The sequence below is a fragment of the Tasmannia lanceolata genome, unplaced genomic scaffold (assembly GCF_043159265.1).
Source record: "Tasmannia lanceolata isolate RefF3 unplaced genomic scaffold, GAP_Taslan_0.1 ptg000020l, whole genome shotgun sequence".
Taxonomy (NCBI): Eukaryota; Viridiplantae; Streptophyta; class Magnoliopsida; order Canellales; family Winteraceae; genus Tasmannia; species Tasmannia lanceolata.
The window spans coordinates 8366117-8392577 of NW_027518697.1; the positions used below are offsets into that span (position 1 = coordinate 8366117).

At 37.0% G+C, this 26461-nt stretch overlaps 1 protein-coding gene and 1 non-coding gene across 2 annotated transcripts; both read right to left on the bottom strand.

Annotated features, from left to right (window-relative positions):
- Positions 1-1120: 1120 nt before the first annotated feature.
- On the bottom strand, positions 1121-1193 carry TRNAR-CCG (transfer RNA arginine (anticodon CCG)). The gene has a single exon. It is a non-coding gene; the product is annotated as a tRNA-Arg (tRNA).
- Positions 1194-3503: 2310 nt separating this feature from the next.
- LOC143854787 (twinkle homolog protein, chloroplastic/mitochondrial-like) lies at positions 3504-24276 on the bottom strand. The gene is made up of 21 exons (XM_077364896.1): positions 23872-24276; positions 23623-23756; positions 22704-22750; positions 22537-22594; positions 22315-22422; positions 12712-12795; positions 12558-12638; positions 12175-12240; positions 11940-12056; positions 11080-11127; positions 10879-10964; positions 10691-10751; positions 8452-8634; positions 7976-8107; positions 7834-7895; positions 5490-5573; positions 5075-5206; positions 4466-4562; positions 4244-4378; positions 4092-4159; positions 3504-3935 (listed from the first exon to the last, which is right to left on the bottom strand). The coding sequence occupies exons 1-21, from the start codon at positions 24113-24115 to the stop codon at positions 3887-3889; spliced, it is 2076 nt and encodes a 691-aa protein (XP_077221011.1). The 5' UTR covers positions 24116-24276; the 3' UTR covers positions 3504-3886.
- Between the last annotated feature and the right edge of the window lie 2185 nt (positions 24277-26461).

The window sequence follows — 26461 nt, forward strand, 5'->3', positions numbered from 1 at the left end:
ACGGATCCGATCACATCCATGTGCCACATTCATGTCTACAAATCGACTGTTTGAAAAAAGCCTAACAACAATAGTCTTTTACAAGAGTGCCTGTAATGATAATATTGCTATATACCATGGTTAATAACTACTTTTTCATTAGACAATACTAAATAACCAATAGCTATCAAACAGGAAACATAACCGTAACTATCTACCTAGAACTATCTCCTTAAGATTGCCCATCTTGTCTATTGCAGTCAGAATCCCTCTATGTTGTTGTTGTAGCACCTTGGACATTGGTCATTGATGCCCAAATGCAGCATCTGACTAACTCATTAACCTCTCACCACTTTGTTTAGGAATTTTTTTCCCATGACAAGAGAATCATTTGTGAGAACATAAGCGCAGTAAGCACAATCAACAGGTTACACTTTCAGTTCACAGAGTTATGACCACACTCAATTTTCTTCCATAATCTTAGCAAAAGGGGTTGGCGTTCGGCGTTATAGAAAATATACATACATGCAAAATAAGCTAATGTAAGCAATACATACGTCCACAAACACACAATCCATGCTTTCATCGGATCATTCTAGACCTTTGATGAAGCCTGATGAAAAATTGTCCTATAAGATGTCATCAAGTCGTTATTTTCGTACCCTCACAATCTTGACATATCAACGGTCCTGATCATCATGCACATGTGCCCCGTGTGCATTGAGTTATGGTCATCAAGAATTCAAGACAAGATCATATTGCTTAGTGATCTCAACAATTAAAAAAAGGGGAAATGACATTCATGCTCTTGGTTTTATAACGCCTCCCTCTTTTACACTTTTTTGGGTTGATCCTATAACCCTCTTCAGATCGGAGGGTTAGGATCAACCTATGGAAATGATTTTTTGGGCACAACCTGTTTAGGCTGTGGCCCATCTAATGGACGATTTGGATCATCGTACGGTGCGGGCCATACCGTACTTTTAATAAAGTGAGGAGTGCCCTCATCAAAATACAGTAATGCTGATAACATTTCCCTTTCTTAATGCATAAGGCTCGTGAAATTTTTTATTTTTTTTAACTATTCATTTTTACTTCAAGCTGTGGTGAAGCACTCTTTTTTTAGCTAAAAAAATATCAACGATCGCGATGGGACTCGAACCCACAATCTCCCGCTCCGGAGGCGAGCGCCTTATCCATTAGGCCACGCGATCAAATGTTCAATACAGATTTTATTTCTAGTATATTTTCACAATTTTAGATGGAGGTTATTTAAGCGTATTTTAGTACCGCTATTAGTTTAAAAAGTGGGCCCATCAGGAATGTGCTAGAAGTAAAGGGACGTACCGACTGGACCCTAGACAGGTTCTAACCTTAAAGGTGGACCCCATACTGAAGTGATTCAGATAGGGAAACGATATATTTGCTCCCCTTTTCTACTTAGGACAGCCCTCTTTATGGGGGACTGTCCCAAAGTAAGAAAAAGGGGTGACTATATCATTTCCCTTCAGATAGTTTATCTGGTGGGGCCTGTCATGGTGGCCCATATAAAAAAAAATAGGGGTACAATTCGGGTCGAGCTTTTACCACAAAATCAACGGGTTCGGGTTGATTCGAACACGACCCAACCCAAATTGAAACCCTGATTTTTTTATGTGGGCCACACATAACATACATGTGTGATCAGGACTAGGGAAGCAATTTGGGTCGGGTTAGGTTGGCAAAGTGGTAAAGCTTTTACTAAAAAGAAAAAATTGGAATCAAACCAAACCCAACTCAATTTTACGGTAAAAGCTCAGCCAAAATTCCCAAAAATCAACCTGAGTAGCACCCCTAAATCAAGACCATTGATTTGGTAGATTCCCATGAGACCCACATGATTCGAGCCCCACATCACAAGCACATAACATTTGTAAGATCAAAGCCGATAAAAATCAATAATTAGGCTTTTCAATTTTCTTTTTACATTGACGAACCCAACTAGTATCAGGATTAGACTTAGTTAATTTGAGCCGGGTATATCGTTTCACTTTATGAAAATTTTCTAAAGGACTCATTAACAAACCCAACTAGTTTGGGACAAAGGCTTAGTTGAGTTGAATTGAGTATAGCAAAGTTTTCTTCTTTTTAGAAGATTTGAATAATCGCTTATGTTTAAGCCATATTATAATATATTTTTCCAATATGATTGTTTGTTGTGTAAGGTATCAATAAGTAAAAAAAATTGTGCTTATAATTTGCTAGGCAATTTCATGGAAAGCCATTTCAGAGCTGGCTTTTGCATGTGAGAACAGCAACTTCAGATGAACTAGATGAAGAAGACAAAATCTGTGAAAAAGTCAACCTATGTGACCGTTCTCACATGCAAAAGCTAGGTGAGAAATAGCTTTCCGCAAACTTGCCTAGCAAATCCCATATTTAATAGCCATAGAGAAATTTCACATTTGTAACTTGGAAGACCTTTTATGTAGGGCTGCAACTCGAGCCGGGTTTTACCCGACCCGCATCGACCCGACCCGAAAATAGCCTGGGTTGGGTTCAGGTTTCATGGGTTTCGGGTCGAGCCGGGTTGAGCATTCAAAAGCCCGCATGAATCTCGGGTCGAGCCGGGTTCGAAGGGGCCCGACCCGACCCGAGTTACATAAGTTATAGTATGTACATTTTTTTCTATTGTTAGTTAAAAGTTAAAAGTGAAAACCCACACACCCACTGTTATTGTATGTTAGTGTAATTTCTACTTCTATGAGTTGAGTTGATTAAGTGTTTGATTCAGCATTGTTTGATTGTAATTACAACATTGTTTGATTAGAGCATTGTTTGATTCAAGTGTAATGTGAGTGTAATTACATCATTGTTTGATTCAAGTGTAATGTGAGTGTAATTTCTGCTTCTATGAGTTGAGTTGCCTTGCCAAACAAGAATTTTTCTTAAAAAATTGCGTCAACGTGAAAAAACCCGACCCGACCCAAGATTTATCATGGGTAGGGCCGGGTTTGGGAATCGTGGGTTTTCCGAAAAAAAACCCAACCCGACCCGGCCCGAGATATTTCTCGGGTAGGGTTGGGTTCTCCAAAATCCGACCCGCCCGACCCGAGTTGCAGCCCTACTTTTATGGCTATAAAGAAATTCACATTATAAAATACAGCTAAAGGTTTTGATTTACAAGGTTTTTAGTTACTTGGTGCGCCTACCAAAGTCTACATACAGTAAAGATACATGATGAAAATGAAAGAAATCTCCCTAAATTTTTTTTAGAAAAAAATATAAGTTTATATATTTCACGACGAATGATAAAATGAGAAGTTGTATTTCTTTGAACATACGGAAAGGTAATACTATCTAATTTCGCAACAAATTACTAGCGCAGATCCTACAGTTTAATTTACCACGATATGCTAAATTAGCGGCGAAATTGTCTCATATTATCGACATTTTGCAAAGATATTTGAACTTATCTGTGACTATCTTAGCACCATGAAAATGAGATAGCAAGATACATATAGTAGATTTCCCTGCAACAAAACTGCTAACTAAAATGAGGTCATCGTCATAAAAAACTCAAATTTCTCTCCAAGCCTTACCTTCTATGTATTATGCATAAGAGTTACATGTCAGTTGTCACACCTTTAGCTGATTGAATAGCAAGATTTAAATAGACACTCAAAATTGGTAAGAACAAGATTAGAGAAAAGGAAACAGAATCCCCCAAGACATTTGTAGAGAAATATGTAAATGATTTAATTTACTCTTGCCTATTGTTACTTACAACAAGCTCTCAATGATTTAAAGGTAGAGCGCCAATTTTCTGGAACTCTGCCCCAATGTTCACCAACACCCGTGAACATCCCTTCCAACCAGATTGCATCCATTTCTCCAAAATATATATTTAGAGCCCCAAATTTAGTATCTACTTCTTCACTGCCTTATCAACAAAATCATCGAATTCTCCCGTTGCCCTGCATTCATATAGCAAGTCATGATCAATCACTACAACAATTTTTATTGCCTCGATTTCCATTTTGACTGATAGATAATTTTATTAACGTGAAAGGAGACGGCAATCAAACATAATAACTGCATAATAGTACACGGTACAAAAATGAATTGCATACCTATTATATGACAAGAGGGCCTCCCCTATTTTTCCAGCGACCTTATTCCGGACCTTCCGCACACAAATCTGCAAATAAACAAATCACAGGGACATTAAAGCAGATTTTTCCATAATAAAGAACTAAATCCATAGCTTAGAATCAAAATTAACCTGAACTCGATCAAGGGGCCCAACATTTGCGTCGCGATTACGATGAACAACAATCCCATTGTCACATTTGTTTATAAAGTGTGCACTTCCACTGATATCATACAGATTAGGAGGACCGCCAGCCCAGTGTTGTAACTAAAGCAATTTTTAAGGTAAGAAAAGTGTTGCTATGGAAGGAACAAGTATAGAATGGTTTTAATTTCTAATATAAGATTGAAGTACCTGTCTGGGATGTGCTACAAACCAAACATGGCATGAATGATGCTGAGCAAAGCGTTTAATCTTTGTAAGCATCTGACTCACATACTCTGTCTCTGTTCTGTTACACATAGATGGAGTCTCAGTTTGAGTGGTGAGTCTCAGTTTGAATTCACCACTATGATAGATATCATCAAATTTATGCATATAACTGAACTACCATTGTTAAAAACCAAATGAGTAAGTAGAAACTAATCTGCATGTTTACAGTTTACTGGTCACTTGGTCAGTAATCCAAAACGCATATGAAATGATAAGAGATTTGCCAAGGAATTTCACGGAAAGGCATTTCGCGGCTGACTTTTGCATGAGAGAACAGCCACACAGGATCACTTTTCAGCAGATTTTGTCTTATTCATTTACTTCATCTAAGGTGGCTGTTCTCTCATGCAAAAGTTAGCCGTGAAATGCCTTTCCGTGAAATTCCCTAGCAAATACCACATGATAATTAAACAACACAACATAAACCTTGGAAGTCAAGTTCATAAGAATATTAGATTAAAAAATACACCCTATGAAAGCAAATAACAGAATGGAGTGGCACGTTGATATGCACAACATTGAAAGGCTTACTGAGTTGATGGCCGCTGATGATCCAGCTCATTGTATGGATCAATCACAAGCCCACGGACCCCATGCCTTAGAACAGCTGCTTTGGCAAGATCAAGAACCCAATTAATTGATGGGAGACAATCGTCTTCACATCTGTTCCACATACACAAAAGTAACCCATTAGTGAAGGGTAAAATGTCATTCATTAGAGACAAGGTTTCTAAAGATGGCTAATTGTGTAACGATAGGAAAAAAAAAGTTTCATGCCTATCAATTTGAAATGCCCATCACACACCCAAATGGGTATTTTCCACTTCGTGAAAGGAGGAATTTACCCATTAAAATTAGATTAGAGGAAGTAAAAATAATAAAATAAAATAAAATATCATCACTATCTTCCCTGGAAGGCTCCTTCAACGTATTTGATCAAACTCACCGTATGAGATGAAATGTATTGTGCAACCATTCTTTTCCTTGTTCTAAATCTTCAGTACTCATCCGTTCGACAGATCCACCATATCTATAAGTAGCCAAAAGAAAAAAAAATAAGCAATTTAAGTATGCTTGTGACTGAAGACTCTATTTACTTCTAAAGAAAATCAAACATATCAAACAGGAGTATCCAAAAGAATTTCCAAAAATTGATACATAAAAAACCCTGATATTTAATAAATAAAAGAGTAATCCATATCTGAATAAGCTGGACAGAAGTGTTTATGAACTGAAAAATTACTGACCAGAAATAATTTAAAATACCAGAACAACAGATCAGGCGGAATGCAATTGTGCTACACGATGTTCAGAAACCAAAACTCAACTTCGAGATTGAAACGCCGTATCTAATTTTGGCCAAAAACCAAGTTAACTTGGCTGAGTTTCAAGGTAACCTGCAAGCTTTTTTTAACACTAGCATCGCATTTATAAGTTCAAGGTAAGGCTCACTAGCATCTTTGTAATATTTTAAAGGGAAATTACGACACTTTTTTGTACCATATAAGCCGAATTATAAAGTGTAAAGAGTCTTTTAGAGTCCTAATCATCCACCCACCACACCAACACACTAACAAAATAAAGTACATGACTACACTTCTCAAAATTCTTACATAATGGTTCCTAAAAAAAATACACAACATAATCCAACAAATAATATAATCTATGTCCTCCTCATCAATATTGACAAATCTATACCCTCCTTATCAACATCAGCATCATCCTCATCATCATTGTTTTAATTCGGCATTTTTCATGGGATTTCCTGAGGTTTTTGCACCTCTTGTTGCGGCTAAATATATCTGTTTTGTGAAGGGCTGAGATGAATCTCACTGAAAACATGTTTTTTAATATCAGCCCTTCGCAAAACATAACTTGAACAAACACTACTGGAAAAGTTTGTAAAAAAGTTCCTGAAAACTTGAACGAACATTCCTTAAGGCCTTGGAGTGCAGGAATTTTCTGGAAAAGTTCGGAAAGGAAAAATACTTAAGGCCTTGGATTTCAGGATTTTTTTGGAAAAGTTTGAAAAGGAAAACTACTTCCTTAAGGCCCTGTTTCGATTGTAGGATTTTTTTGGAAAAAGTTCAGAAAGGAAAAATACTTCCTCAGAGCCAAGGTTTTAAAACCTTGTAACCATTTTTTTTTTTTTTAAAGGAAAAAAAAAAACCACCTTGTTTAAGGCCCTGTTTGGGTTGCAGGAATTTTCTGAAAAAGTTTGGAAAGGAAAATCTTACTAAAAGATCCTTTTTTTTACCTGAAATGTTTCTCTTGCAATCCAAACATTTATAAAAGTTTTACATGAAATGTTTTTACCTGAAAAATATTTCTAAAAGTTCCTAATATCTCTCTGATATCTTTTTCCTGCAATCCAAACAGGGCCATATTTCCTACTATTTTACACGAAAAATATAACTAGTACCAATCCTATCCAGATTATATTTAAAGGGACATTCAATTTATGATGATATCCCCCTAAATAAATCATAATCATATTAAGTTCCTCTAAATTGAGGAAACAAAAAACTTGTAGAAAGATTTAGAAATGTTTTTCTTACAACAATCCAAACAAGGCCGAAAACATTTCAGGAAATAAAAAAATTTGAATGAAATAAAAAGTTAAGGAATATTTATATTTAATATAAGTAAATAGTAAATTTTTAGTATTTATTTTTTAATACAATTATTTAAGAATATTGACAAAAAAAAAATGGAACTTGGTTTACACATGTATCAAGTTAAAAATTTATAAAAATAAAAAATAAATAATCAAACCAAATAGGAGTGGTTGCATACATTTTTGAGTTTAGAATTCACTTTCTTGTTGTCGCGCGTCACTAGGTGTTGACATTGTTCAACTATTATGGATGACTTTCTTGCTTATTTGATGGTTTCTAAGTCTGAATTTATGCTTATTCTACCATTTTCTGGAGTTTCATCTCAAAATTCCATCATTTGCAGGTGGTTTGCAGTCAAAATGAAAAAAATGACCTTTGTTTTCGTCAACTTCCCATGCTAAGGAAACAACTAGAAGGCCCCTAAGGAATACAAAAACACACTAAGACCACCGTGGAGGGTTAATAAATACAAGAGGCTTATATAAACATCAAAACATGGAAATATTAAGTTAATATTTTGTAAAAGATAAATGCGTAAGAAAAGAAATATTCTCCTAATAAATCAGATAACAGGCAAAATTATCAATTGTTCATAGAAAAAAAAGGAAACAGGAAAAATGCGCCCTAGAAATGCAAAAGCAAGATAAAAGATCATAGCATTCTCAAATTTACCTAGCATCGAAGAATGGTTTTCTTATATATTTCTCCAATAGCTTTCTTGCATGATCCCGAACCTAAAAAACCGTGAGTGGACACAATCAGACAGCATCCACAGAATTCTACAGGCAGGAATTTCAAGTTGTTAAAAGCTTGCCTTGTTTTCCATGGAGCACAATGCAAACTTCCAGCCTTCACTTTCATTAATATTGCACAAGAGAGCATCAATCCATTCACTCTTTCCCGAATTGGGAACACCAGTTACAACAGTCAGCTCCCCTGGTACAACCTGCTCAAGATATCATTGAACAATGTGAACATATATAGACACAAAATTTTGCGTATCTGCAGAAGATCCAACAATGATATCCACACAAAATTCTGGCCTCCAGGAATAACAAGGTATGGTCAAGGCATTGCTCTTCAACCTAGAGGTCGGAGGTTCAATCGTAAATACAGCTTCGAACAAAGATGAAAAATGATATCTGGCATTTGATCGAATGTTCAAATATCTCCACTTATCCACCAAAAAGAAGAATGGATATCATCGGTCACTTCTATAACATTATACTACCAGGATATGAGAACTATGATAAAGATGAAAAAAAAATGAAGATTTCAGAAAATCCTTACTTTATATAGATCATTCAGACCACTCCAACCAGTTGAGACGCCAAACTCATAACCCAGACTGTGATTATAATATGCATCAATCTCGTCGAAGTAGTCACTAAATTGGAAAAGCCCCCTAATTGGAAATAGCTCAGCATTCTCAATTACTTCTTTCAGTGCATTTGGTCCAAGATACATCAAAACCTGTATAGAAAAAAAGTGATTAATACATGAGACCAAATGAATATTTAGTATCAAACAGGAAATGCATGCGGGAAACAATCCTTCAAAAAACTTGTTCCTATAAAAGAAATTATTGGAAGATGCTTAAATATATTTACAGCACTAGGAACATATGTTGCATCAGTTCGGATACGAATGTCGGAATCCGACACGGGTATTGAGTGTCGGATTTGGCAAACCTCACAAAGAACGGTTCGTGGATTCGCCAAAATATTTTAATCAATTCTCAAATTTTATTTTATTTTTAAAATAATAATATGGATATAATAAGTAATACATTGAATATTTTAATCAATTTTCAAATTTTATTTTTTTAAGTAATATAGTGAACATTTTAGGACGATGATTGTTCGCCCCCTGTAGGATTATTCCCCACCACCCACCCCCTCTTCTCTTAATGTGATTTGACGTCAAAAAAGCGTTAAAGTCTGCCCACAATTCACGTTAACAGGGGGGCGCATAATCCTGCGCGCCGGGGGGGAGGGGGAAGGAGAGAGACCAGCTCCTATATTTTAATATGATAAGTAGATATAATATTGTATTTCAATTTAAGAAACTTAATATTAGGATGGGTAAAACATAAAACATATAGTACTTGTGAAGTTGTGGTAGTAGTATTCATAAACATCAGATAAAAGAAAACTAGAAGTGTCTCAAAGAATCCTTAAGTATTGGAATCCGAGGCGCGTCCAACACAGATTCTTCACCCATTTAGAAGAATCCATGTGACAGTGTTGGAACCCAAGCTTTGACCGGGGATCAAGCCAGGAACGATGCTGGAAGAATCCATAACCAAAGCAGCACACTATTTGCAACAGTCCTGACTCAGAATATATGTTCCTTTAACAGAAGTAACAGAAAGATGCCCATATATGTTGAAGAGCACTTGGGAAGCCATGATTTGATGGGTTGCTACCTGGAATTTGAAGTGGGTGGTCTACGCGGGGCCAAATAGCATGCTATTCATAGTAGGGTAACCTTTGGTCACCACAAACCACTAAATGGTTCTACATAATAAATGTTGGCTACAGGACTCATTTTGTCAACCTCTAAAGTCATAAAGCTTAACTTTGAAAGGTTCTCTTTGGGCCCAGTAGGTATTAGAGGAACCTTCAGAGATGGACTTGGTTATATTCTCGTGGTTAATCCAGTCCCCTATTGGTGGAGGGGAACTCAAATAATGCAATACGATGGGCTGCAAGGATCCAATTTCCAATGCTTCTAATATAGCAAAGGATATGATGGTCCTTGCAAAAAGAGGGGATTAAATTATTATCTCGTTGAAACCCTCCAAGATATGGATGATGGAGTCTCCCCCGCCATGAAGATTTAGGAGTTTGTTTCGAGAGATTTAAGATATAATTGAGTCCAATGAGTGCTGTTAGAAACTTACCGCCTTCTCCAAAAGCTTAAGATGTTGGAGAACAAGTATTTAATCTTTTATACTTTAACACTCCCCCTCACGTGTGGCCCACTTGGCAAACACGTGACACATGTGGTCCCACCTTGGGCCGACCATTGCATGTGGATTTTATTTTTATTTTTGACATCGGGGAGGTTTGAACTCGAGACCTTTGGCTCTGATACCATGTTAACTTACCAACTTCTCCAAAAGCTTAAGCTGTTGGAGAAAGGCGTTAATCTTTTATACTTTAACAAGTGCATTTCTTCTCATATCCACCATGAAGGAAATTAAAGAACTGACACCCTAGTTAATTTTGGAGTCTCTTATACAGGCGTGTTAGTATGGCACAGGATGCCAAGTTTATAGTTTTGTTGGAGCTGCTCCTCCGCTTGCCTCATATTTCTTTTTCTTTTTTTTTTGTTCCTTTTGTATCTCCTTTTTTTTATTAATATGATATATGTTAAAAAAAGTTTTAAAAAATGGGCTTTAACATTCTGAAATGTCATCCTCTCATACGTTTATTAGCATTTCAGAATCTAATTTGTTTGAGTATCACTGTCTACGATGCAATTCTTCAGCATTACGCACAAAAAATAATAATAATTCTCAGACCTCATTTGCATCCTTGCAAACATCACCGTCAGGTTTCTTTGGCCATTTGACCCGCCAGCATCTGTTAGTTGACAAAATACAATGTTAAAACTGTTAAATTAAATAAAGTATCGTCGAGAATTACTTCTAGAAAGGTGTCTTTCCAGGAGTCACAGAAAACAATTAAATACGAACAAAAATAAATAAACCTTTCTCTGCCAAGACGGCGTGCAAGCTCTACGGCTAAGGCTTGACCAGGTGAGTCAGCATCTGTGGCTAAAATAATCCTGGATGCCTAACAAATACACGCCAAAAATTAATTCATTCACAAATTGAGGATCACTCTAAAATTCAAGCTCTATCATGAGCACTTAACTCATTTGTAATCGAAATATGTGTTTAGCAGCTACCTTATCCAAATACTCTTTACAGGTCCACAAATATTGATACTTTGTGTCCTAGCTTCACAGAAAATACTACTGAAATGTTAGATTTCACTTTAAAAATTGGGGGAAAGGAATGGATACTAATATAACTTAGTGTTTAAAAAGAATAATTGAGAAAGATAATTCATATCCATTAATATGGCTTAAAAAATGAGCCGGCCAACTGCCAAAATAATCCAGTATGAGGAAAACAAAGATATGAAATATCTAAAAGCCTAAGGGACCAGTGAAAAGAATATAACATAAAAAGGATGATAAAACAAGATTAACAGCAAAAGAAATATTAGACACAATGTGTCCAAATTTCCAGTTTCTTAGGGGCATTAAGCTTATTGAGCCCCCCTGTGAAAAAGGTCAAGCAAAATATATTTTTTTAATATAAAGCAAAATATATGGAGATTGATTTGGAAAAGTAGTCTCAGTTTGTTACTAAAAATGTTACCGGCCGCAATTAATTTGTGGTAAAACTCTGAAAAGTACTCAGATTTCTTGTTGGATAAACATAAAATTGAAAAGGTAGAAAAACTTAATAGAGATTCGCTTCAATTTTCCGAATTTTTCGATGGAAGAGGTAATCAACGGTGATCCCACATCATTTCACAGTGATCCCTAATCAATATTGCTAATTTATTTTCCTCGTACCAATTGATAGAAACAAGTCATGCTGAACATTAATAGTGAGGTAATTTCTTTAGATAACAAATAAAGTTGAATAAATTAAGGAATTAAATAACAAGGCAATGGATATCAGCCTAAAACCTGAAGAATTGAGTTATACAGTCTAGAGGTAAAGTACAGAGTTCAAAATTTAGAGTTGACAAGACCTTTTCTATATCTGGTAACTCTTTATCGGAAACCTTTGCAGGTGCGCCATCTGGAACACTCACACAATTAGGGTAGCCAGCTTCCTCCATCGAAAGCTTATCCATTTCACCCTCAACCTATAATTGTCATTGGGAAAAAAGATATAACAAAAACAAAACAACAGGATGAATTCACAAATAAAAGACTAAATGGAGTACTTAATGTATATAAAGAGTTCATGGATGGGTATATTACAATAATAATGTCGCCTGCTTGCTTTATATCATCAAGTCCATACAATATTTTTTCGGTATTCTTTTCCTGAAGAAAATGATAGACATTCAGATTGAAGTAAAATTAGAGCCTCATTTCCATCTCTCCTTGAATTAGAAGGCACAACAACCACAAAGCAAATGATAACAGAATACTGCAACAAGATCTAATTTTTGATTAATTTAGACCATGGATTTAAATTTTGGTTTCGGATTTGGTGCCTACCAAAACAGAATTTTTGTTCAAATTGCAGTCATTTCAGCCTAAATTTTTACAATTTCGGTCAAAATGACAAAAATTTTAGGTCCCAACCAATTTTGGATTTCGGCCAAAATTTAAAACAATGAGCAGAATGTATCGAGTACCTGCCAAAATATTTTGTTGATGTCCCTATATTTGCAACCGATAAGATTTCCATTCCTTCTGTATGTAAATGCAATAACAATCTGTGGACAAAATGTCAAGAGTAGCTAGATATGCAGAAAGCATAAATCAGTGAAAATGATCCAGTTTGCAAACCTGATCTTGGTATCTCCGTTGCATGACAGCATTTCTCCGTAGGGTTTCTCCCGATATCATTCGCTCAGCAAAGTATGCAATTAGCTAAAACAAGAGCTAAAATGGCATGAATAACATCATCAACATTTCAAAAGGATAATAATCAAAATCTTTATAAAATTTCTCAGATTTTGAAAAGATTTCAGCAAATATAACACAATGTAGGCTGAAGTTCAAATGCAACAAGGATGAAGAAATAAATTTCAGGGAAAATTACAGATACACCCCCTCAACTTTCTGACATTTTCAATGATAACCTTGACTTTTCAAAGTCATCAACGACACCCCCTTAGTTTTCAATAATACTTGTTATGTGACAGGGTGGACAGGAATGAAGAAATTGTCAGGGGGTGTCTTTGATGAATTTTGAACTATTGCGTGAAAAGTCAAGGAGGTCTACTTCATGGATGGTGAATTTGAATTATAGGGTGAAAAGTCAAGGGGTCTACTTCATGGACGGTGAAAAGTCAGGGGGTGTTGTTGATGACTTCGAAAAGTCAGGGTTATCGTTGAAAATGTTAGAAAGTTGAGGGGGTGTATCCGTATTCTTCCCTAAATTTTAATCAAATGTGATAAAGAAAGATTTTACTGGAACTAATAATATCCAGTTCCACATTCCTTATAATGAATATACGGCCCTCACATATCTACAAAAATTGCTCCCATTAGCAGATTTGAAGGGGTCAGTGGCAGCACCATGTTTATTGTGATAATTTCAGTTAAAACTGCATTTCCAGAATGTGGCTTTTGCACGATCGACGGTCGAAATCATTTGGTTAGTTAATTACTTTTGTGAAAAGTCATTAAATGAAAAGACTTTATATAAAAGGTATAAACGTTTAAAAGAGACGTTTGGGGAGAGGGATTGGCGCGATGAGGAGTCGCATCTCTTCCCACAAACGCCTATAAAAAGATCTCTTGGGTCCTATTTGCACACAACGAATTTGTTTCCAATCTTTGAGAATCCACGCTTGAAGAGAAAGGAAACCGGTCCCCATCACCGACTATTGTGTAGCAAGGAGAAACCCTGAGAGAAAGAAAAACAAGATTCATGGCTTCCGGTATGTCTTTTTCTCATTTCAATTCATTCCATATTGTTCTCTGTGATTTTCTCAATGTTGAATCGCTAAGATCCATTGCCGGTGTTCATATTGTATCGAACACTAACATGTGGTATCAGAGCCACGGTTTCGGCGAGAAAACGGCGAGAAAATCGCCTTAAAATGCTGAAAATTGAAAGAAATAGGGTTTTTGGTATTAAAAATCTTTGTATTCTGTCAATTTACAAATCCGATCGACGGTCGAGTGCCACTGAAATGTTGCTTGTGTTCTCACGAATCCAACGCAACAAACGGTTCGTCGATCCGACGTCTGGATTGTATTTGACGACCATTTAAAGTTAAAAAATTCGAGTTTTGGGAGTTTTGGGCCTTACTGGAAAACAGCACACCGCCGGAAGACGGTTGCTCTTACTGATGATTTTTCGGCATGTATGTGTAGTCCGTTGAGAGAGAGACCCAACGCCGCAAACGGTGCCTAAAATGGTTGAGAAATGAATTCCCTATGCTAAATCGAAATTTATGAAAAACAAGGATTTTCAAATGAAAATTTCAGATTTGTTTTGCCTTTTAGTGGATTGGAGAAGACGGTGAATATTTTATAAAAAATGGTACTCACACTTCTGTTTGATAGTGACACTCCACCTACTTTATGATTAACTAATAAGGGCATATTAGGAATTGAACTATGAGAATGAAAAGTATTATTATAATAATAGAAATATTATTATAATAAGAGAGACATGTCCATTGTCTAACGTCATAGGGTTGTTGTTTTTATTAAAAACAAAATTTGAATATGTATGTGACATAAGCATGTCGTGGCTTCTGTGAGGCCCACCCGACCACCCATGGGACCAACCTACCTGACCCGAACCGGCCGGCCCGAACTGGTCCAACCACCTATTTTGGGCCGGTTCGGCCTAATTTTTGGGGATTCTCTCCCAAGTAGGACCGGTTCTTGGGGTTTTTGACCTTCCTGAACCTATTTTTGACATCAGTTTTGGGTTTAGAAACTTGGTTTTCAAAGTTACAGTATAATTTTCAAAACTTTGGATCTTTAAAGTTTGTTTTTTAGTCAAATATTTGGTGATTCTATATAACCATCTATGGGATCAAAATTGACTTGAAAACAAATTGGTTTTGTCAAATATACCTAAAACCTTTGTCTTTTGGTTATTGAATTGGTTGTGTATATCTTTCAAAATCCTTATGCATTGATTTTGATATATTATGAAACTTGATTCCGTCTGGGAAACGGAATCACTTAGGGTTAGTGGTTTAAATAAAGAACAGTGTCGCATATAGTGACACATTATGAACTACAAAACCACTTTAAGTTGTATCTATTTGTCCAAGAGCAACACTCAGCCCAACGGATGACTGTTGCTTTGCACAAATAGGCGGTGTGAAAGGGCTAGGCCTGGATAACTTGGTTTGGGGTTGCGCTTCTGCCCAACGGTGATGTGTACCTTAAATATAGAGTTATTTGGTCCTAGTTAGTCTCATGGATGAGAACCAATTGTGTGTCGTGGCACGGCCCAACGGACGACCCATGATGATACGCTGGTGTCTCCTTAGAATCTCATTTATGTGTTTCTGTGATTCCAGGCAATCCAACTGACTTCCCTAAAGATAAATTGACTTAAAAATGGAACCAATTGTGTATCGTGGCATGGCCCAACGGACATCCCACGGTGACACATCGGGTGTTCGGTGACACATCGGGTGTTCCATCAAGAACACACTTATGTATTTTGTGTTTCTGTTTACTTTAGTTATTTATTTTAAAGTTGGATTACATTAAATCGTGAATTTTACTGAATAAACTCCTTTTGTGGATTTAAATGGTGTCTTAGATAGTGAGCAAAATTGTAACTGTCTGTCTTTTTCGTCTACAGCATTGAACCCTAGTTCTATCTCTAGTTATTTGTTCGAGATCGAGGTTTTGAGTGGGACTAATTTAGGAAAATGGAAGGATCATATTCACATATTCTTAGGGTGTTTGGACCTAGATTATGCACTTAGGAATGACAAACCTGAAGTGCCTTCTAATGAGAGTACTGCTGCGGATTTGGCTACCTATGAAAAATGGGAACGGTCAAACCGCATGAGCCTTATGATTATGAAAAGCACGATCTCTACCTCTATCCGATGAGGCATTCCCGACTCAGAGGAAAATGAAGAATTTACTGCTAGAGAGTACCTACAAGCAGTAGATGACCAGTTTAAGGGATCGTCTAAGGCTCTTGCTAGTACACTGATGATGAAGATGATCACTATGAAATACAATGGTAGTAGTGGTGTGAGAGAGCACATTATGCGAATGAATGACATGTCCTCCCAGCTAAAGAAAATGAACATGGAGATCTCTGAGGGTTTCCTTGTTCATTTCATCATGACATCTCTTCCTGCGCAGTTTACTCCATTTAAAATTAATTACAATACGCAGAAGGAGAAATGAAAAATGAGTGAACTCATAGCCATGTATGTTCAAGAAGAAGAGAGGTTGAAGACCGAACAACCTGAAAGTGCTCATTACACCACAGAGGGAACTTCGAAGGGTCACTTCAAGAAGAAAACCAAAGAAAAGGGCTTTGGGAAAGGCAAGAAGAAGGTAGCAGGTGGTTCAGCTCAGCAGGGCTTGACCGGTGGGATGAAAAGTCGCATTAGGTGCCATTTCTGTAAGAAACTTGGTCACATAAAGAAAGAGTGCTCCAAGTATGAAGAGTGGCTGCATAAGAAAGGTAATAATTCAGTTTTTGTTTATCATGAATCTTTCCTTGTAGATGCTCCTAGAAGGTGGATAGATACAGGTTCAACTATTCAAATCACGAATTCCTTACAGGGATTTCAAGAGAGACGGAGACTCGGGAAGAGGGAGAGAACCATTAAGATGGGAAATGGAGTAGAAGCAGACGTCAAGGCTATTGGCACTTTTCATCTTGTATTAGATAGTGGCTTCATTATGTATTTGGAACACATTTTATGTACCTGCCATGAGCAGAAACCTTATATCTGTATCCAAACTTGATTCTTTTGGATTTGAATTTAAGTTTGGGAATAAAGGTTTCACATTACTCCATGATTCCAAGGTTGTTGGTTCTGGTCCTCTTGTGGGCAATCTATATATGATTAATTTAGATAGCTCGTTTGCACATTCTCTGTTATCCATGCATGTGAATGAGGAAAATCAGTTACCGTGGCAATAAACGGGGTCGAGTTGATGAAAAGTCTTCTAGTTTGTGGCATAAGCGTTTAGGCCACATTTCCATTAGTCGTATGAAAAGACTGGTTAAGGATGGAGTTCTTCCTCCTCTTGACTTTTCTGATTTCGGGATTTGTAGGCAGTGTCTTAAGGGTAAACAAACCAAAACTAGTAAGAAGGGCGCCACTAGGAGTACCGGCCTGTTAGAAGTTATTCACATTGATATCTATGGGCCATTTCCTACTCTGCCCAAAGTGACGAGAGATATTTCAATACCTTTATCGATGACTTTTCACGTTTTAGCTACATCAATCTCATCAAAGAAAAGTCGGAAGCACTGGATACCTTTAAGATCTATAAGGCTGAGATTGAGTTACAACTTGACCGGAAGATTAAGGTTGTGAGGTCCAATAGAGGTGGGGAGTACTATGGCAGATATTCCGATACGGGCCGCAGTCCAGGTGCGTTCGCACTTTCCCTGCAGGAGAACGGTATTGTCGCTCAGTACACGATGCCAGGTACACCTGAGCAAAATGGTGTTGCTGAGAGACAAAACCGTACTCTTATAGATATGGTGAGGAGCATGATTTGCAATTCACCATTGCCTGAGTCCTTGTGGGGAGAAGCATTGAAAACAGCCGTTCATATCCTAAACCGTGTACCGAGTAAAGCTGTGGCTAAGACCCCTTATGAGTTATGGGCCGGTAAAAAGCCTAAGCTAGGATATTTGCATGTTTGGGGCTGTATGGCTAAAGCCAAAATATATAACCCACAGTTGAGAAAGTTAGATGCTAGGACCATCTCTTGTTACTTCATAGGTTACCCTGAACGGTGTAAGGGTTATAGGTTCTATAGTTCTACTCATAGCACCCGGATTGTAGAGACTAGATACGCTGTATTCTTAGAGGATGGTGATCTTAGTGGGAGTTTTGTGCCTAGGTCACTTACTTTTGAGGAGAACCGGGTATTTGTTCCAATACCGGTAATCCAAGAAAGAGTAGTGTCGATTCCTCCACCTGAGGATAATGATGCACCAGATAGCACATTGGAGGTTTCGCCCCACATTCCTGATGCTCCAGCGACGATTGTCACTGAGCAACCTGTGCGTAGATCACAGAGAGAGAGGAGGTCAGCTATCTCAGATGACTGTGTTGTCTATCTAAACGAGTGTGACTACGACGGTGAAATGGATAATGATCCACTTTCATTTGGTCAGGCCAAAAATAGTAACCGATCAGCTCAGTGGCTTGAAGCCATGAAGGATGAGTTGCTCTCGATGGAAAAGAACTGTGTCTGGGAACTCACCGAGTTACCTAAAGGGGTCAAGCCTGTAGGGTATAAATGGGTCTTCAAGACCAAAAGAGACTCTAAGGGCGATATTGAAAGATATAAGGCCAGACTAGTCGCTAAGAGGTTCACTCAGAAAGAGGGAATAGACTACAAAGAGACTTTCTCTCCAGTATCAAGGAAAGACTCTTTGAGGATAGTTATGGCTTTGGTGACTCATTATGACTTAGAGTTACACCAGATGGATGTGAAGACTGCATTTTTAAATGGTGATCTTCATGAGGATGTCTATATAATTCAGCCTGAAGGTTTTAAGGCTGAGAGCGAAGAGCACCTAGTCTGTAGGCTTAAAAAGTCTATTTACGGACTTAAGCAGGCTTCTAGGCAGTGGTATCTGAAATTTCATGAGGTAGTGTCTAGTTTTGGGTTGTAGATCAATGCATATATCTTAAGGTTAGTGGGAGTCAATTCATCATCCTAGTGTTATATGTTGATGATATACTACTTGCCAGTAGTAACCTAGGCATGCTGAAAGAAACAAAACAATTCCTCTCAAGGAATTTTGATATGAAAGATCTTGGTGAAGCTTCCTATGTCATAAGAATTGAGATTCATCGAGATAGGACTCGAGGATTGCTGAGATTATCTCAGAAGACCTATATAGAGAAAGTCCTTAAGAGATTCAGCATGGATAAATGCTCCCCTAGTCCTACACCTATAGTTAAGGGCGATGTATTCAGTCAGTTACAATGTCCCAGGAACGCACTGGAACGGGATGAGATGAGACAGATTCCTTATACTTCCGCTGTTGGTAGTCTCATGTATGCTCAAGTTTGTACCCGTCCAGATATTGCATTTGCAGTTGGCATGCTTGGGAGGTACCAAAGTGACCCAGGTTTGGATCACTGGAAGGCAGCCAAAAAGGTTATGTGTTACCTGCGAGGGACTTCAGATTACATGCTCACATTTAGGAGATCAGATAACCTTGAGGTGATTGGCTATTCTGATTCCGACTTCGCTGGTTGTCGGGACACCCATCGGTCCACTTCTGGTTACATTTTTATGCTTTCAGGAGGACCTATTTCTTGGAGAAGCGTCAAGCAGAGAATGACGGCTTCATCCACTATGGAGGCGGAATTTATTTCATGTTCGGAGGCTTCGGCTCACGCCTTATGGCTGCGGAATTTTATTTCAGGGCTTCATTTGATTGATTCTATTGAGAGGCCGCTGAAACTTCTCTGTGATAATTCCACTGCGGTTTTCTTTTCCAAGAACAAGTCTGGAGATGGCTTGAAGCATATAGATCTAAAGTATCTTGTTCTGAGGAAAAGAGTTCAGAATCAGCGTGTATCTGTGAAATACATAAGCACCGCAGTTATGTTGGCGGATCCCTTGACTAAAGACTTGTCACCAAAGCTCTTCAGAGAGCATGTAGCGCGCATGGGATTGGTTGACACTTTTGATAGCCTATGATAGTGGGAGTCTGCATTTGGTATTGAGATACACTGTTGCGATCACATTATATTTTATGATTCTGATATATATTATGATTATTTTCTACCGCTCCATTTCGTGCACATTTATTAAATGGATTGTTAATAAGAGGTAGAATGTGTCTGTATGACTGTTTTGGACCATGTTTACATCTTATGCATGTATGCTTTTACATTCATGTTAGTAAGAATTACTAAAAATATAATCATAGGGTAGGCTATTGGGTAGAGTTGGTGACCCAATGGTTACATGGTTTATTGTTGGTAATTTTTGCTAAACGGAATGTTGTGTTTATTATCTAACTAACTTAAAGTTATGATCCTTATGTTTGGCTCAAAGATCTTGCTAGCGAAGTGGGAGAATATTAGGAAATAATCCTAACGGTGGATGTGGCTTTTGCAAGATCGACGGTCGAAATCATTTGGTTAGTTAATTACTTTTGTGAAAAGTCATTAAATGAAAAGACTTTATATAAAAGGTATAAACGTTTAAAAGAGACGTTTGGGGAGAGGGATCGGCGCAATGAGGAGTCGCATCTCTTCCCACAAACGCCTATAAAAAGATCTCTTGGGTCCTATTTGCACACAACGAATTTGTTTCCAATCTTTGAGAATCCACGCTTGAAGAGAAAGGAAATTGGTCCCCATCACTGACTATTGTGTATCAAGGAGAAACCCTGAGAGAAAGAAAAACAAGATTCATGGCTTCCGGTATGTCTTTTTCTCATTTCAATTAATTCCGTATTGTTCTCTGTGATTTTCTCAATGTTGAATCGCTAAGATCCGTTGCCGGTGTTCATATTGTATCGAACACTAACAAAAATGATCCCTAATATATGGGAAACAAAAAAAGTTATTGCGAGTATAAGTTGTATAACCATTCAATATGATTAAGCAGGAACCTAAAACATTTTGCTTCTTGGACAGAACCAGCCTAGCCCTTTCCTGCACACTTTACAAATCTAAAACAATTCCAAAACAAGCTAAAATTCTTCTATGACCAAAACAGAAACTTTCCATAGAAAACTAACTCAAATCTCCTCTAAAAATATGCCTTTCAATGCTACATAGTTTCTAATTATAAAACAGTCCTAATTCAGCTTTCCGACTACAACTTAAATCTCCTCAATTAAAAATAGAGACTCTAGAATCTTCAACTAACCCAATCTTCTCCTAGAACATGGAATTTCCAAAACTCATAAAAAATATCCCAAAGATTCAAATTCAATCACCAAAATCCAAATAATTTTTTTTTTTCAAAAGTCATCCTTCTTTCTCCAATTTTTGGTTTGTAGAACCCATGAAATTGTGTCGCATCACTTCCCTTTAGCTGTCCTTTATGTTCCAATGTTTCATTTTCACTTGTTATCTATAAGTCAACTAACCAAATCCCTTCAATGTTTGGTAACCTTTTATGTACCCTTTTGTGATTTTCAGGATCTAAAGATAAAGATAACAATTGGTGGAGAAATAGAGTAGAACGGCCTCGATTACCTGAATTGTGAACTTTAGGTTGCTGGTCTACATTCGACTTCCTCTCTGCATCTCTGCTAATGTCGGCTGGGTCATCTATCTCTAAGTAGTTTGAAATCTTTAGTTCGTTCTTTATGTTCAGTGTCTATTTTAGAGTATTGCTTACGAGTTAGGCAAACACCAACTAGTCTCATTTTATTCTAGAAATGATAAAAGAAGGTCAATTCCTTTTTCTTTAGTTTATTCTGATAGTTGGGCCTAACTAGAATAAAGTCCTTCTTTGGACATAGATATGTTGTGATATTTCTTGGATGATTTTTCAATAATGACATGATTATATTTGATGAAATAAAGATCTGATTTTTTTTCCATTTTACGTCAAGAAAGATCTGAAAATAGAAAATAAAAAATAAATGAAAACAACCTTAGGTCCAAAATTCTAACCAATCGCTGGCCTTCTTTCAGCAGTAACCTTCACAATCCCCACTCACAACTAAAAGTAGAAGAACGCCTCTATCCAATCTAGGCTTTGCCATCATCAAACCAATAAGTGAGACAGAAAAGCACTTTAAAGCTCTTTTTGCCCAAACATTGTAGCTTTGATAAATAAAGTTTCTCATCGATGTCAGTAACTCCATGTCACTCCAGTCAGATTGCGTCTTAATATTTCTTACCTCAGGCCCTTCCCTTAAAAAAAAACACCGTATACTCTTTTCTGACCATAAAAACCTTTAATGATGATAAGTTGACCTCCCTCAGATGGCAGGAAGACATCAGCATTATATTGGCTAATTATGGCCTTATGTGCACTTATTCTAAATGACTCACATTTATATTATTCCAATTTACAATGACCAATGTAATCATACATAAAAAAAATAAGAAAAAAAGTGAATCTCAAGAAGAATTGTGGTTTTGATCCCAATCCATAAGAAAATGTTTCAAATATAATTGAGTTAAAATAGCACTCTATGAACTGCCTAAGGTTGATAATTAATTTAAATAGTTATTCCAGTAAAAAAGAGGAAAACAAATATGAACTTACCTCGCCACACAATGGCTGTAGCCCAAGGCTCTCTTCTGTGAGTACTCTGTTAGGCTTAACTTTAGAATTTTGCATACCACTGCTACATCCCTTGAGGTCTACAGATGCCTGCAATCAAATAGATGTCACTCCACGAAGTGCATGGGAACTCCTAGTTCAAACAGAATGGAAACATAACATAAATCAAATATTTATATGATCAATATCCGACAAAAACTTTACCCGCATGTGACCCCTCCATCCACATTTAGCTCCAATGCATGACCACATGGCCAACTCTCTACATTGCCCAAAAATACCCAAACTTAATACAAAATAAATCCAAGATAATAAGAAAATTAAGGAGAAGAAAATTTTGGATATGTTAATGAACAATATAAAAAACTTACCCGTCCTCGCGAATGAAAATGGAGAAAGTCCTCTCCATTGACCCACACTATGGCCCCAAGAAAATTAAACAGGTAAACGCAGTGTTTGTGTCAATCAAAGATACGAAAATGGATACAAACACCCAAAGTAACAAGTGAGCTCAAATGTATTATAAATCTGAAATGCCTGTGAAAAATATGCACAATTGCAACAAATCCATATAATATATGCAAATAAACAAATGTGAATTGACACGAAGAACCCCTACTGTTCAAATAAAACTAAAATCTGAAATGCCTATGAAACATATGCACAATTGCTACGAATCCATATCATACATGCAAATAAACACATATGAATTGACACGAAGAACCCCTACTGTTCAAATAAAACTAAAAAATAACAAGGTCAAAAGACCAAATAAATGCGCCGAAACAATAGAAAGAAAAACAAAATGCCCAAATCCATATTATGACATTGATGTGCTACAATGCAAATACTCAAAACCCGTATGCATAAGAAGCTATATGTTATGAACCCGAATCGGTTCCCAACGTGATTGATCTTCTTATAGGGAAGATCAGCCTCTAGACCCACTTCAAGGGGAAGGATCAGTCCTCCTCTGTGTGCAGAAATACAGTTTCGACTTTGGAATTCTTCATTAATTTCAAAAAGACTACTTACATTTCATTTATAAATAGAAAACCCAATTGACCACTTCCTCTAAAACTCCTACCCTAGCCAATCTAGATAACCTTTATCTCAAAAACTCCTATCCATACCAAACAACTAGAGAGAAAATTTCACACCCTATAAAAATCTAAACTAATTTCTTCTACCCTAGGTGGGACCCATCTAGACATGTAACACTATGCATAGAATAAAGTTCAATAAAGAAAAAGACCCAAATCCTAAAAAACAAAACAGAAAAGAAAGTACCTTAGGGCATATCATGCCACTGTATTGACCAGGCTTACAGGGACCACAATGAATCCCTTCGTGCTCCAATTTTGTTTTCAATGAAGCAAGTAGCTCTACAGCATGATTCTCCTCCGCGGGACACGGCAACTCAACTTCACAAAAAAAAAAAAAAAAAAAAACAGAGAGAGAGAGAAAGAGAGAAACATTACGAAAAATAGAGAGAGAGGGAGAGATGAGTCTTTGAAGTGGGAATTGAAATCAAAATACCTGTTCTTGAGAGCACAACAGGGGTATAGGAGCTAAACCCAGATTTGTTTAGTGAGAATCTGTGAAGTTTGGATATGGGTCTTTGTGGTTTTGTTGAGAAAATATGTAGATAGGTGTGGAAGAGGTGAAAACGAGAGGAGGATATGGGTATTGTGCCATGTATGTATTTTAGTAAGGGCTTAGAGTTCATGAAGATGTTGCAGGAAAGGAGGGTTTGGAAAGGACGGTGGGAGAGAATGGGCATTTCTATGGGTTTCAAGTTTCCATGGCATAAAGTTTATTCAGAGACAAGGAAGAGTGAAATGAGGTGGGAAAAATAAGATATTTGGTTTGAGGGTTTGAAAGTTGAGAGGTTTATTGAAAGTTAGGGTTTAACACTCACTCCTATCTCATATCTGATATATCGTAACGTAATCAACTATTTCAATGTGTGCCGGGAGGATGGAGGGAAATTTTTTGTTGGAAAATTGTTTCCCTTGGAAAATAATTTTTCGGGTGTTTTGTACGGGTGCAACTCGGGTCGATTTTAGGGCTGGTTGGGTTGATTTTTTTCAGGTTGGGTCAGGTTGCCCGATATCCACCTATTTTCACCACGGCTGCTATCGAGAAGGGGATGCAAGATGCACAAGTAAGCTTCATAATGGTTGATACTTGGTGCATTATGTATCTATACACACACTGACCTATATACGGTTTCTAAAATTTTAAATTATAGAATGCCACTTGAACTCTAGGTAGTGTTCAATCTACATGTATGCACCTAATATCTAACTTTCTATATTAGATCCATTAGTGTCTTAACCGAGGTTTTTAATTTTGGCTTCGGAATGCGTTTCGATACTCACCGAAACCGAAAGTTTTGCCGAAATTTAAAAATTCCGTTCAAAATCCCATGAAATCAAAACAGTAATATTGTAACCCGCCTGAAATTTCGGGGAATATTAAATAATTAATAAAAATAGTTTTTTAGACCGAAATTTCGGTTGAAATAAAGTAACATTTCGGGTTTAACCAATTTCGATTATGGTATCGACCGAAATTTTGGATTTCAGTCGAAATTTATAACCTTGGTCTTAACTAGAAACTAGGTCATCACCGGTCTATGCCCCTGATCGTTTAAGATTATGACAACAAATGTGGGTGCCAAACCAATTATTGGACTCAAAATTATGTTTAAATCTGAGTCCAATAATCGGTTTGGCTCTCACAATTGTTTTTCATAATCTTAATTAGATGAATTACAAGACATACATCCATATTTTATGAGAAAATATTAGCAGCAGAAGTAGAAGTGGGGCCAACATATTTAGATGATCTAAAGATGATTCAATATGGGAATCGGGTCAGGTTGAGGAAATTGTTCCTCAGGTTGAGTCGGGTTGAACCCTGTTGGGTTGGAACTCGGGTTGGGTTGGAAAAATGGGTTCCACATGGAAAGAAAGTAACTTGAATCACCACCTTCCTCTAAAAACCTTCCAAGCTATTTTTTCACTTTCTTCTAAAGAGTGGAAATTAAAAAAATTCCTGCAATCCAATCAGGGCCTTAGATCAAAACACCCCCTATGGTTTGAAATGAGCTATTTGGTCACGGATTGTAAAATCAGATCCACCTAATTGGGGTTACTATGGATTTTATAGCCCATCCTTAAACTGTACAATCCATATTTTAGCTTATAAAATCTGAATTTTAGCTTGTAAAATCCAAGATTTTATAGTCCCGGATTATAATATCCCTTTACCCAAACAGAATGTCCCACTAAGGATTGGACACAATGAATTATTATGAATAGTTTATAAGGTTTTTCCAAACAGATCGGATCCATTGATTTCCAAAATCCTTTGAGACAAACTCGATTCGATAATCTAGGCCCTTGATTCATAATCAAGGGTTCCTCCAACAAAAATCTAAACCACTGACTTCTATAATCCTTCATCTTACGTGTATATAAGATGACGTCATTATCACATGATAAGGGTTGATTACCTTGCATAATCCAATTCTCTCCTCTCACCTTCGATCGATCTGAATCGTCCATTTGGTAGGTTTGGATTTTAAATCTTTTATAGCATTAAAATCATCTCAACGGTTCACATTTCAACAGAAAAATACAAAATCTTGGACCTTTGGAATGCATGATTGGAACGATTTTTATGTCATAGAAAAGCAAGAGCAAGACCCATCATATGGACGGTTCAAATCATGATAATGGTGGGGCCTATCAAATGGACCGTTATCTCTCTTGGTCAAAGCCAAAAATTACTTGGTCGAAGTGAAAAATGTGTTTCCTGTAACATTCGCCGTTGTGTTTTTCGCTTCGACTAAATTTTTTTAGGCTTCGAATAACTGGTTTTTTTGCTTCAACTAACATGTTTTTGGCTGCGACTAAAACTTTTAAATTCCAGTAACATTTGGAACTTTTTTCGTCTTTAACTAATATATTTTAGCTTCGAGAAATATTTGTTGGCTTCGACTATCATTATTTTTTTGCTTCGACTATCATTTTTTGGATTCGACTATCATTTTTGGCTTGGAGTAACATTTTTTTGGCTTCAACTAGCATTTTTTGGGTTTCGACTATCATTTTTGCCT